General features: G+C 36.2%; 3 protein-coding genes across 4 annotated transcripts in view; 1 reads left to right on the top strand and 2 right to left on the bottom strand.

The window, feature by feature from the left end:
* LOC116172765 (pleckstrin homology domain-containing family G member 5) overlaps window positions 1-2526 on the top strand; it is an 85523-nt gene extending 82997 nt beyond the window's left edge. Inside the window, exon 17 of the mRNA XM_031490029.1 lies at window positions 1427-2526. Coding sequence (XP_031345889.1) covers window positions 1427-1519 — 93 coding nt within the window. The 3' untranslated portion in view covers window positions 1520-2526. The remainder of the gene's footprint in view (window positions 1-1426) is intronic.
* On the bottom strand, window positions 1794-8012 carry LOC116172766 (phosphatidylinositol N-acetylglucosaminyltransferase subunit A-like). Of its 2 annotated transcripts, none has more exons than XM_031490030.1 (8): window positions 7856-8012; window positions 7473-7809; window positions 7193-7427; window positions 7015-7144; window positions 6797-6964; window positions 2553-2650; window positions 2326-2497; window positions 1794-2278 (listed from the first exon to the last, which is right to left on the bottom strand). In XM_031490030.1, exons 1-8 carry the CDS (start codon window positions 7870-7872, stop codon window positions 2113-2115), a joined length of 1323 nt encoding a protein of 440 aa, XP_031345890.1. In that variant the 5' UTR covers window positions 7873-8012; the 3' UTR covers window positions 1794-2112. The 2 variants fall into 2 exon arrangements, with proteins under 2 accessions (XP_031345890.1, XP_031345891.1); XM_031490031.1 differs by having other exon boundaries at window positions 7196-7427.
* A 193-nt stretch (window positions 8013-8205) lies between these two features.
* Window positions 8206-11349, bottom strand: LOC116172767 (phosphatidylinositol N-acetylglucosaminyltransferase subunit A-like). The gene is made up of 8 exons (XM_031490032.1): window positions 11248-11349; window positions 10750-10825; window positions 10363-10699; window positions 10080-10314; window positions 9897-10026; window positions 8924-9091; window positions 8544-8813; window positions 8206-8493 (listed from the first exon to the last, which is right to left on the bottom strand). The coding sequence occupies exons 2-8, from the start codon at window positions 10764-10766 to the stop codon at window positions 8343-8345; spliced, it is 1308 nt and encodes a 435-aa protein (XP_031345892.1). The 5' UTR covers window positions 10767-10825; window positions 11248-11349; the 3' UTR covers window positions 8206-8342.
* Window positions 11350-12911: the final 1562 nt, after the last annotated feature.

Below are 12911 nucleotides of genomic sequence, written 5' to 3'. Positions count from 1 at the left end.
GTCCCTTCATTTGAAATAAATGCTATGCTCCACGTTGGGCGCCAAAGCTGTGTGCAATGGCATGAGTTCATTATTACACCAATCAATTAACATTTATCTATAACTAGCTCTGCCCATAAAACATGGGATTATCCAAATTTTTGTCCTATTCCGCCTTTACGCAAACACGAAAAAAAAACACTTTTCCCAGAACTATTTTTTTTTAATGACACAAGAGTTGGACAGTAATTAGAAACTATTCCTGTATCATTTCTTCTCAATGTAACTGTAGAACTAAAGACTTCGAAAACCGGCTAACTACCGGAAAAAAAGTATTTGAAATTTAAACGCAACGGACTGTTACGTACGCTAAGTTAATTGAACCGGGACCGCTTTGTTAGATCGGCGCCCATCCTTTTAGAGTGTAGACCACCTCCATCATCATTTTTTCACATTCTGTAACGACCTACGAAATGCGAGCACTTATTTGCGTCACCTCCTAATCTACACTTTTGCACATGTGCCACATGTTTCTTAACTTTTACGTCTTAAATTACAAAAACAATTAAAACCTACCAAATTATTAGCGTCTATTGAATGAAAACATTAACCTAATGATAGTGTACGATGTAGTTGTGACCATGGGTTGCGGCGAACCATTGGAATATGAATATGTCTGTGTGTCAGTCAATAGAGACTAAGGCCTGAAGATGATTTTCAAGTCAAATTGATCGCCTAAAGAAAATAAATATTAAGTTTTGTCAACAAACTCTTTTACATTATTTAAAGTTAAAAACTTACCACGGAGCAATACATCAATCATAATAACTCTTTAATTGCCCATCTTTTCTCTACTTTGACCATCGGTGTACCTTCTGTGGCTTCGGAGATCCTCATGATCGACATTCTTATCTTGGACACAGTCTTTATGCTACGCTCTCATCGGTTCTTCCCTATTTCTTTTCTCAGCAACTGTATTACGTAGAATTTTGGAAATAATGCTTTATCTAGATTTTTGGTTAACCTATTCTGTAAAAGATTCTTAATTCAAGATGAAAAAATGCCGATTATGAGTAAATTTGGTATGTGGGGTGGGGAGCACGAAAATATTAAATTCAAACTTAAAACAATTGAACCGATTGGAACCAAATTTACAATTTGTATAAGGTTGTAAAAGAGAAAGGACTAAAAAGCTTTTGAACAGATCGCGCCTGCGCATGTGATATCTGTGCTAGCTACAACAAATTTTTCCTTTTACGACAGTTTTGTGTGCTGGTTTTTGTTGCGAAAAAATCATTTTACGCAGTTTCCATTTATAAGAAAAAATTAGTAGTCCACGTCACGCTATGGCATAATTACCATTAATGAAAATTGTTCTACTAATTTTTAAAATGTTACCCACAATTTTTAATGATCCACTATTTACAACTTTACCTTTTTTTTTCAGCACCACGACAATAAGGATCCAAGCATCCAAAAAAGGTTGTCGTGGAACTGCAGCCCTCGCCCATCTGAAGTTGAACCGGATGATCAAACCTAGCATTCGGCTACACTTAATCAAATAATTTTTTGTTTTTTCGCTTGTTTTTTAGCGTTTAAAATGTTAGAACTATTGTGTAAACAATAGGCGGTAGGATCGACAGGAAGCATATTGGTAATATAAATATTAGAATACTCCTAAATCAAACGCAGTGGACCAAAATGCCACAATAAATAAATTCTCTTCCAATAACCGGATTGGAATAAAATTCCAAATAATGTGATTGATAAGTGTACATTCCTCACGTACTTATTATATGAAAATTGGCCTAAAAGATTTTATAAGTAGAATGTATTATATATTCTATTTATTGTGGTTTTTCTACAAGTTAATGTTAGGTGCTTTATACGTCGCATTGTTTTTTAACTAATGATAGATACTCCGTTTACTCTTGTTATAGGTAGTCCTATGTACCTAAGATACTATTTTAAGAGAACTTGTATATCGAAAAAGTACAATGAATCTAAATAATGTAATGAAAAAATATTTATTTTGCTTATCTAGAGCTTAATATTAATTTATTTAAATATTTATTAAGGCAAATGCAATACTATTTTGTTGAGTACAAATACATTAACATAATGACTATTTACCTATGTAATTTCCCTTCGACCTTTCCTACAGTTTTCAAAGTTTTTGTAAGGAAATGGTTTACAAATGTCAATATTCCTTTGAGGTATGAATATATCTAAAAATATCAGGAAAAGATGACAAAATGCCACCATTACAAGAAAAGGCCACACACCGCTAGACAAGTAACTGTAAACAGACAATTTTTCATTACTACTTACCACTAAAGAAGTTACCTTGAAAATTTTTCTTTTAATGTGCGCATTTTCTCAACGGAAATATGGTCGTAAACTATTTCAGTTCTCGCCGTAACATTCTCCCAATTATACAAGTGGCGTATCGTATTATTCAGTTTGTAAGGGCAAATATTTTTACCATCTCTGTAGTCTTGTATTGCAGTTTCTAAACCTGTAAAATAAACGTTAATTTTTTTTAAACTGTTTTTTTTTCTTGTGGAAATTACCCCTAGTCAGCTCAGGTACGTTCGGTTCTGTTAAATAAATTAAGTTTTCAGGTAACACTTCAGGTATCCCGCCTACCTTTGTCGACACCACTAGTAAACTATAATTGAAAGAGACCATAAATAAGTGTAAACTAATAAATACAAATTTGTGTACTATATTTTCACACAGTTTGGTAATCATTGTTTATTCAAAGTATGTATGTGTACTCTGAAAGTATTTCACTAGCATTGATTTGGTAATGTTTGTCAGGAAATTTGATTTTATTAAGCAAGCATAGCATTGGGACCAGTTTTGTCAGGTTGAATAGAAGTTATTGGTCCAATTTTGTCGAATCATAAACATTCAACCTGACATACAACTGGCCCTTAGTCCTTAGCTATACATAAAACCCCCCGCGTGGGATGAGGGTAATTTATGAACTGAAATACAGGTAGTGGACGTATGTTGCAGTCTGGTTGAGAAACGCATGTATGGAATGCAACGGGCTAATGAAGGAGGACATCAGTTGTGATCTACTTCTAATCTCTAGCAAAGTTTTATACTTGCATCTGAGGAGTTTTGGAAAAATTCAAGAGTGGATGTCACAATGGGTAATGGCGCTGAACCAAAACCTACATGAGGACAGTGCCCAGTGGCGTAACTAAGGTGGGCTACGTACCTTGGCAAACGTAAGTTTTACGCCCCCCCCCCTCCACAATAATTGGCAAAGAGATTTTCTATTGCTACAAATTTTTAGAGAAGTGAAAATATATAGTGTTCACGGCGAAGTCGGCACCATTGCTAACTTTGTTATTATTGCAGCTACCAAGTTGGTTATATTAGCAAAGATGAAGCGTTTTTTCTCACGATCGCAACCGTCGAATCAGAAAAATTTATTTGGTCCAGGGGAAAACGAATAAAAATAAAACAGTATTTTGAATTTTGATAAATTAGTTCAGGAAAAGTATTCAGTGCGACGCGTGAGGGAGGGGAGGCGACAATAAAAATAATGAGAAAAGGAAAACTACGCCGCGCCCCTTTCCTGCCCTGCGCCCCTTGGCGCTGCCAAGGCCGCCAAGTCCTTATTTACGCCACTGACAGTGCCGTATGTAGTATGGTGTATGTAAATTAAATTATAAAATCAGCAATTTTGCCCAGTAAGTCTCCTATTATAGCACTCACGAGATGAGTTCTCGCTATGCTCGGTGCGGGGGGCCCTAGAGTTACTCGGCATGCTAAATTTCAATAAATTTTCTTTTTTTTACCATATGCATAATAATTTCATGTTGTACAGAAAATTGATTGTCCTCAAATATCTTAAAAAAACATACGCATTGCCTTAGAAAAACAAAAGTTGTATCGATTTTAAACCGAAAGTGATACCGGAAGTTTTAATCTGCGATCACATAGATTGTAATGTCACAATACAATTATATTTAACAACTTTTTCGTATCTCACCAAATAAAAGATATTGAGGTGATCCTATTCCAGTGGGCCATTGGTTTCATAATATATAATCTCTTGTTTTTATTGGTTTTGACAGTTCACATATGAAATTGTATCTTGTGTTTGCATATGTTTATAAATCAAAGGTTTAAATTATGAAGTGTACAGTAAAATTATAGGGACACGGTCATCTCGCCAAGGGCGACTCGCCACCGACCGACTAGCCAATGGGACAACTCGCCAACGGGACAACTCGCCAACGGGACAACTCGCCACCGCGACAACTCGCCAACGGACGACTCGCCACTGCGACAACTCGCCAACGAAATATTTTTCCCTGTTTAATGTGTCATACAAATGCATCCCACAAATGCAATAGTCAATTTCCCTAATTTTGTAAAAAAAGTTTATCGAAAAATTGTAGTCAATATTTGAATGAAGATCCAACCGCCTATACCTGTTTCTATTACTGCATTTTTGATATAACGACATCTTCTGCTTATTATTTTTTGAACAGAAAATTTGACAATCACATCGTTATTTGAACGACACATTAAACAGGGAAAAACATTTCGTTGGCGAGTTGGCGCAGTGGCGAGTCGTCCGTTGGCGAGTTGTCGCGGTGGCGAGTTGTTTCGTTGGCGAGTTGTCGCGTTGGCGAGTTGTCCCGTTGGCGAGTTGTCGCGTTGGCGAGTTGTCCCGTTGACGAGTCAGTCGGTGGCGAGTCGCCCTTGGCGAGTTGACGCGTACCGAAATTATAACACCCTGTGCAATGAAAAAGGAGATGCGCCTACATAAACACATTCTGGGGCAATAGGTAAGGTTTTGCTGTCTGTTAGGATGTTAGAACCGGAAAAAAGAAAATATTTTTGAAATTTCATAATTTTTTTCAATTTAAAAAATGACAGTCTACACCTCGGAACCGCGATAATCGTCTGTCATTCATTGTTATTTTTATATTTAACTAGCAGTCTAGGCGAACTTCGTACCGCCTTTGGGAAATCCCATTTTTCCCGTACCCCGTTCCCGTGGGAACTTCGAGAAGTCTCTTTTGGAATAAACCTTAACCCCTTCAAAGAAATCTACGTTCTAAATGTTAAGTCTCTTTTCGACTGGAAAACATAAAATCCTGTTTTCTCCAATTCCCGTTCCCGTTGGAACTTCGGAACATCAGAAATCTTCGCGGGCATACGTAATAGATACGTTTGTCCGTCTATTTTTTCGCCTCTCGCCCGTAGTCAACGGTTTGAATTCTTCTAGGGCGGTAGTAGATCACGCATTGGCGCCATCTATTAGTTTTATTGCGATTTAAAATGGCGGAAAAGGGAAAAATTGTTTTTTTGTCTTTCCGTACAATTTTTGGAAATTATCTTTTATACAAACCTTGTCCTGCAACATCCGAATTATTAATCTACAAGCTTTTCTGAACTTGGATCAATTGGTCAAATGCGGTCCTTGAATTTTGTATACTTAGGTCCATCCAGCGCCCGGTGTAATTAACCTAATTGGAGGCGTGTATGCAAAAAATAGTGATTTCGTAATGTCATTGCGCCTCTTATGTTATTGTGAATGTGAATTGTGATGGCTAGCGTTGGTAAAAAAAATTAATTAATCGATAATCGGATTTGATTATTCTTTTAAATTAATCGATTATTTGATTAATCGATTAATCAGTATAATCGATTATTTTTATAATTAATTAGCGATTATTAAAATTATTATGTAATCGCCCAGCGCTATCTTTGTACATTAAATATTTTAAATAAAATATCAAAGTGTTCTTATTGACGTCAAATTTGCTACATGGTCATTACATTGCAAAACGTTAAAAAATCAAAGTTGGTTTAGGGCTTTAAAATTTTGCAAGTTTACTCAGTTTTTCATTTTACTGAATGCAAAAAACGTTTTTTGAAAATTTCAAAGGCATCCTTGATTTTTCAAAACTAAAATGATCTCACAAATTAGTTTCCAATCAAGTACTGCTGATCCTCAGAAGCTCAAGAGTAAATTCAATAATTTCTTGTCTTTTACAACAGAGGACGACACCAAACAATCGGGGAAGGGGGGGGGGGCACTGTGTGTGATCGATAAATAAATATTCCAACGTATAATCTAAATAACATAATTATAATACCTAATCAATAACCATCTAGATCATTTTTTATCATTGATCATTGACGCAAAAATTACCTTTATATCAGGGGGAGGATATTTAGTCATACAGGAGCAATTAAGGGATTCTTTAGCAAAATTTCTGATGAATAGCACTCCGCAGTAAAAAGTAGGAACAGACGAACGGATAAATGGGCACACAAGAGACCGCAATAGCGATGTTTCCATATGAGGAAAGGGACTAAAAGTTTCACCATTTAAATTTGTGTAAAGTCTACATTTTTCTTCACTATGGCAACAATCTCTGGTCTCATTAGAGAAAGGCATTCTTTAAAATGTAATTAAATAATTACCTTTTATTGCCAAATAATAATAAACTATTCTTTGATGTTAAATGGAGCAATGAAAACTGCTCACTTTTGTACTATTCAATTACACAGTTAAATGTGGAAGGTTGTATCAATGAACTGACATATTATGTATAGGTATTAACTGTGTTTATGTGGTGACACATGCTCTAGGTAGTGTTTGCTTGTGGGGAGGAGGTGATGTTGCCGTTGTAGAAGTGCCAAAAATCGCCCCACACATCGAATTGCAGACCAATGTAGTAAAGGAATTAGGTCATATTCATAAGAATTGATTGATTTTGGTCATTAAAATCTAATATCCCCTTTTCTGTTCTAATTGGGATACAAATATACCTACCCACATGATGCAGCCTCAACAATGGCCATACAATAAGCCTCTGTTAACGAAGTGTTTAGAAAAATTTGTCCCTGATTTAAAACATACTTCACTTGAGAATGCTCCAATGTACCTAACAAAGTAATTCTATGCTGTAAACCTTTCCTTTCTCGAATTTCTTCTAACAACCTGCATCACATTTGGGTAGAGTTTGTTTTTTTTAAAGACAATATACCAACCATCTTTTAGGCCCATCGCCTCCAATTAAGAAGTTAACATCTGAATAATTATCACATATTTCTGAAATAACCTGTGCCATTAAGTCCACTCCCTTCCTATAAACTAATCTTGATACGATCACAACCGTTACTGAAAAACAAAACTGACGTAAGTGTATGCAACGCTAAAGCATCTTACTACAGTCCGTGGAACGTAATTCAGGTATTGGGCTAAACATGTATGTGTCCACCGAGTTTGGAATCACAGATACCCGCTCTTTATTGACTCTCGCTCTCAGAACAGTATTTTCTTTTCCCGTATACGATACACAAATGCAATGGTTACACCCCGACAGTGAGATTTCCAGCAGCTTATTTGTAATCACGGCACTAGCATCAGCAAAACCAAATAAGCTATGATCGGTAAAGACAGTCTGCAAGTAAACTTTAAAGCAGCCCAAGAGACATGAGCGATTTACCTTTAAACCCATCATATTGCCAATTATAAGCCCTTCATGAGCCAAAGCAGAGAAAGCAGAGTGACAGTGGACAATGTCCACACTCTCCCGAATAAATATATACCGTATTAGCGGAATATTGCACATAATGGTCGGCAGAACGCATTGGTTATACAAAACTTTAATGGATAGGTAATAAACTTTCAAACCGTTCGTCATATACCTAACACCGACACGATTTCCATAACTGTGGGTCACCACAATAACTTTATTGCCATTCGCAATTAAGCACTGCGATAAATTGAATATGTGCTCTTCGACACCGCCCATATTGGGGTAGAAGAAGTCGGACATCATACTACAAGAATAAAGTTAACATTCCGAAGATGGTGTGGTAAAAATACCATATGCACCGAGACATGTTAAACAGAACTTCGAAGTTATAACGTACACATTAATAATAATTTAATTTAATTCACTATTTTTGTTTAAAGTAAGTGAGGTTAACAAGAATAAACTAAACTTTTTCTTTGGTAGCGTTCACAGACCATCAACGGGTAGCGTTCAATCATTTTTCTACGTTTCTAAATTAATTTTTGTGTATAGGGTGCAACAATTAGACCAGTTGTGAGGAAGGTGAGAACGCATTTTATTAATCTCGTAACAAGTTACACTTACCTACCTCTCTTTTTCTTCTGCATATGATTTTTCCTCGATAGAAGTACAATGTATCGCGCATTCCCATACAATTGAGTATCTCTATTTTGTATATTCTGCATTTGCCATTAAAGAAATTATACATAGAATTGAACGGATACGTAAAAATAACAGATATAATTACACGGAATTACAGGACTATTGGTATGCAATGTATGAAATCAATTTAGGGAATTAATCCTTCTTGATCTGTTTGCGTGTTTCAGAAGGATAATTTCGACATATGTCTATGTTTTCCCTTGGCACAAATATATCCAAAATTATCAACATCAAATGAGCAAGCGCTACTACAACAAGAAAGGGCCAAACACCGCTTGAAAGGTAACTGAAATTACTTTGAACTTAGTACCACCGTAACATACGTTTACAACTTACCATTGAAAAGTTTGCTTTAGTGTTCGTTTCTTTTTAAACGAAATTAGGTCGTACACCTTTTCAACTCTTGAGGCAATATTTCGCCAATCGTACATTCCTTTTACTCTCAAGTTCAATTTGTATGGACAAACGAATTGACCGCTTTTTACAACATGCAGTGCAGATTCAATGCCCTTAATTAATTCAGGTACCTCAGGTTTGGTCAAGTACAGTAAATCTTTGGGAAGAACCTCTGGTATTCCACCAACGTTAGTGGATACGACCAGTAATCTAAAATCAAAGTACCCATACCTCTACTGATCATATTCATTCTCCCACTTCTAACCCGATACCGGCAAATTTAGCCCTATGCGTAATATGTCGAACTGTAAGGAACTCACCCACAAGAAACAGCTTCAACTATCGCCATGCAATACGCTTCGGTCAAGGAACAATTCAGAAAGATATGACCTTTGTTTAGAACGTACTTTACTTCTGAATGTTCAACGGTACCGAGTAACCTAACCCTGTTATGAAACCCTCTTTGTTCGCGTAATTCTTCTAGTAACCTAAACAAAAGAGCTATGTGGTATTTTCTAGAGAAAGAAAAATATCAAAAGAAGTACATACAGTGAGTTTTTTTTTAAATGCGAACATACGCTTTTGTATGCAATGTAATTTCCCTATGTTCGATAAAAAAAAACACATCAATCTATAAGGTGTGGGCGGTTCACATTCCCACCAGCAAAACGCGCAACTTGTGTGACTATGAACAGAAACTCTATAGTCTTTATGATGGAGCACTCGGTAAGATTTTTTTAAAGAAGCCATGTGACACCATAGCAACTTTAGGATACATTTTTCTTAAACTTACGATAACTTGACCTCACAGGCCACGCACTGACACCACAACTCATTGTGAACCAACCTTCAATTATTTGTAGGTCATGTGCACTTGGTATTCTACTAATTTGATCTATTCAGTACACAAAATGAAGAAAATAAATACCGAAAACAATTACAATAAATGTTCGAAGTGTCCTCCTTGACATTCTAAGCAATAACCTAACCGATTTCTTAATTAAATTGGACGGCGGTATTTTTAAAAATGTGACAGCTGTCAATTGTATCTACTACTCATTTGAACTACTCAATAGATTGATGTGTTTTTTTTAATCGAACATAGGGAAATTACATTGCATGCAAACTCCTATGTTCGCATTTTAAAAAAATTCACTGTATGTTTGATTAATTAGTTAACTAGCCATCGACAGTATAAATGTAATTATCTGTAAAATTATAAGTACGAAGATCAATGATTATAGTTTTAATCTGTCGCTGATATGGCGTGTAGGTATTTAAAGACTTACTAACACTCTTTTGGGCCCGTCACCTCCGATCAGAAAATTAATTTCTGGATATTTGGGACATATCTTTTCTATGATTTGTATAACCAAATCAATTCCCTTTCTATAAACCATCCGAGACAGAACGATAATTGTGACTGGAAAAGATAAACACAGCAATGGCAAAGCAAAATTAATTGAATAAGCTTACCGTTGTCTTTAGAGCGTAATTCTGGGATTGGATGAAACATCTGCGTGTCTACAGAATTGGGAATAACAGACACATTGTCGATTTTTGTATTTGCCCTTAAAACGGTGTTTTCTTTTCCCGTGTGGGAAACGCAGATGCAATGATTACATGCCGATAAAGCCATTGTCAGTAGTATGTTTATTAATATGGAGCTCACGTCACAAAATCCCAACAGGCTGTGATCGGTGAATACTGTCTGCAATCGGGTTATGGTATGTGAAACGTTTACCATAAGTAAAATTACCTTCAATCCCATTAGATTTCCCACCAACAAGCCTTCATGGGCTAAAGTTGAAAAGGCTGAATGGCTGTGCACAATATCGACCCTTTCACGAATGTAAATGTAGCGAATTATTGGAATATTGCAAAAATATGTCGGTAAAACGCACTGATTATACATAACTTTAATAGGAATATAATACACTTTTAGGCCATTGGACATGTACCGTACTCCTTTGCGATTTCCATAACTGTGCGTAATCACAACAACTTTATTTCCGTTACTCATCAAACACTGGGAAAGATTAAATATATGTTCTTCCACACCTCCTATATTGGGGTAAAAGAAATCCGACACCATACTGGAAAATAATTCGTCAAAATTACATATTTGGGCTAATACTAGGTATACCAAATGCAGCGAGTCATATTTTACTGTAATTGGAGATCCGTACAAACACCACCCACGTTGTGAAAGCCACCTAAAACTAGATCAGGTTTACATTTGCGATAAGATATTGACATCAAATTGATATAATTCATGATGTATTTATAGGTAGGTACATATTACCAGTATCGCTGCTATCAATCTGTTCAATTTGTAGGACATAAGTAGATTGATTTGGTATTGCAACTATGAAAAAAGGGATCCTGCTCAGGTTTTCAACAAGACTAAGAACAAAAGCCACCCCCGCGGGACTCCTTTATAAATGGTTGACTAATTTAGAAGTTTTTAATCCCTCATTTATTAGAACAATAAGAATTCTACTCTTGAATATACCCAAAAAATTATGGTATATGTTTAAACGTGAGTCGTTGACGTTTTCCCCAGGTTTTTCCCGATTATAAACGGAGGGTTGGAAATGTTTTGTTTGGGATCTACGAAATATGTCCAATATCCCCTACCTACCACTTTTATTTGTAAACGTAGGTCTGATTCCAAAAATTGAGAAAAAAAGTCAACAGTAGGTACACAACACTACGACATTAACTTCGCCCATTTTCCGGCCCTCGGGGATGCCGTTCTAGTGCACCACACGTGTTAAAGATCACCTTGCGGAGAACCTGCTCCTGCCTGTATGTGGGGGCAAGTGTTTAATTTCTGCAACTCAGAACTCAAGTAGCTTTTGCTTTGCGATATCTACCTAGACGTTAGTGGCGTAACTATCACCGGACAACTCATTCCCAACGGTCCCGCGATTTTGGGAGCCTTGTGATCTGTCGAGAATCGTCTAGTTATCTTAGAACACTAAGATTATTTAAGACTTACTAACCTAATTAATCACTAAAGAAATTTATTCCTTCACGAACCCACTTAAAAAATGAATACATTGCTGTGTAACTCACCCGAATGCACAGTATGGCTTACACGTAAGAACAAAAATCGGCAAATGTCAGGCAAAATTTCAGGCCCACTACTGAAGAAATGAAAACTGTCACTTCGGAATCCGGCACTGAAATGATTTCAAAAGCCTAAAGCAACTAGATTTCAACACATAACTTAAATGCGTCGGCTTGCCTAAACTAACAGGAAACTCAAAATTGACCGAGTCCCTAAATACAAGTGACAATTTTTTTAAACAATTACAAACAATTTAAACGTCTTATCAAATTAAAAATGAAATGACACTTTCTTGTCCATCTGGCATGTATTAACTAATCAACAACGACACCATCTGCGCCGTGTCTAGCCTTTCTCAAAAACATAAACGAAAAAACAACATAGATATATAAATACACATATCTATGAAAAACAAACTAAAACTATGCCATCTATGAGAGCAAATAGTGTACATACGTCCTCTTACCAAAGAGTAACTAATATCATAGTATAATACATATTATGCTAATATTCTTTGCTCTCACAATAATAAACTACGTGTGTAGTGCAAACTGGCCAGCCGGCCGTGGCCTTTCCGCCCAAAAACGTCCGGCGAATTTGGGTATGGACCCTAATGAATTTTTTAAGGGAAAACAGTACCTACAGCGTTGTAAAACGTCGTTACATTTTTGACACTTTAAAAATTATACCTACCTACTCGTTTTATTATTATACTTATTAAACTCACTCTTCTTTCACTTACATTTCGCAAGGTTAATGACAAACATACAGAGATTACTTTTCATAATAAACGTGAATACATGCAACCACGCCACGCCAAGTAAGGGTAGTAGCGTTGAGTGAACTCAACGGTAGTAGGTTATATTCCAGAGCGTAATAAATAATTGGGTTGGGTCTTCCGGGTAATTCCTTCTACATAAATGTGGCCAAGGGAAGATGCTGTAGGTGAATTATTTTTGGTTCTATACGATCATCGTTATGGGGAAAAATGAGCATCCAAATCAGAGAAACAACATTTTCTATAAATTTTTGAATGTTACAATGTTTTTTACGATTCATCAGATTTTCCTGTTTTTTCGAACCCTTTTCACAGATTTTTATTTTTCTTCGCAGTGTTCCCTTTCTTATTCTCCCGATTATTATGATTCTTACAGTCCGCTCGGAACTTTCACGCACAAGCGGATGATCGAGAGAGTATTGAGTCGCGGCTTTATACGAAATTTCTATCTGCA

Source organism: Photinus pyralis, unplaced genomic scaffold (assembly GCF_008802855.1).
Source record: "Photinus pyralis isolate 1611_PpyrPB1 unplaced genomic scaffold, Ppyr1.3 Ppyr1.4_LG5, whole genome shotgun sequence".
Taxonomy (NCBI): Eukaryota; Metazoa; Arthropoda; class Insecta; order Coleoptera; family Lampyridae; genus Photinus; species Photinus pyralis.
This window is presented reverse-complemented; position numbering and strand designations above follow the sequence as displayed.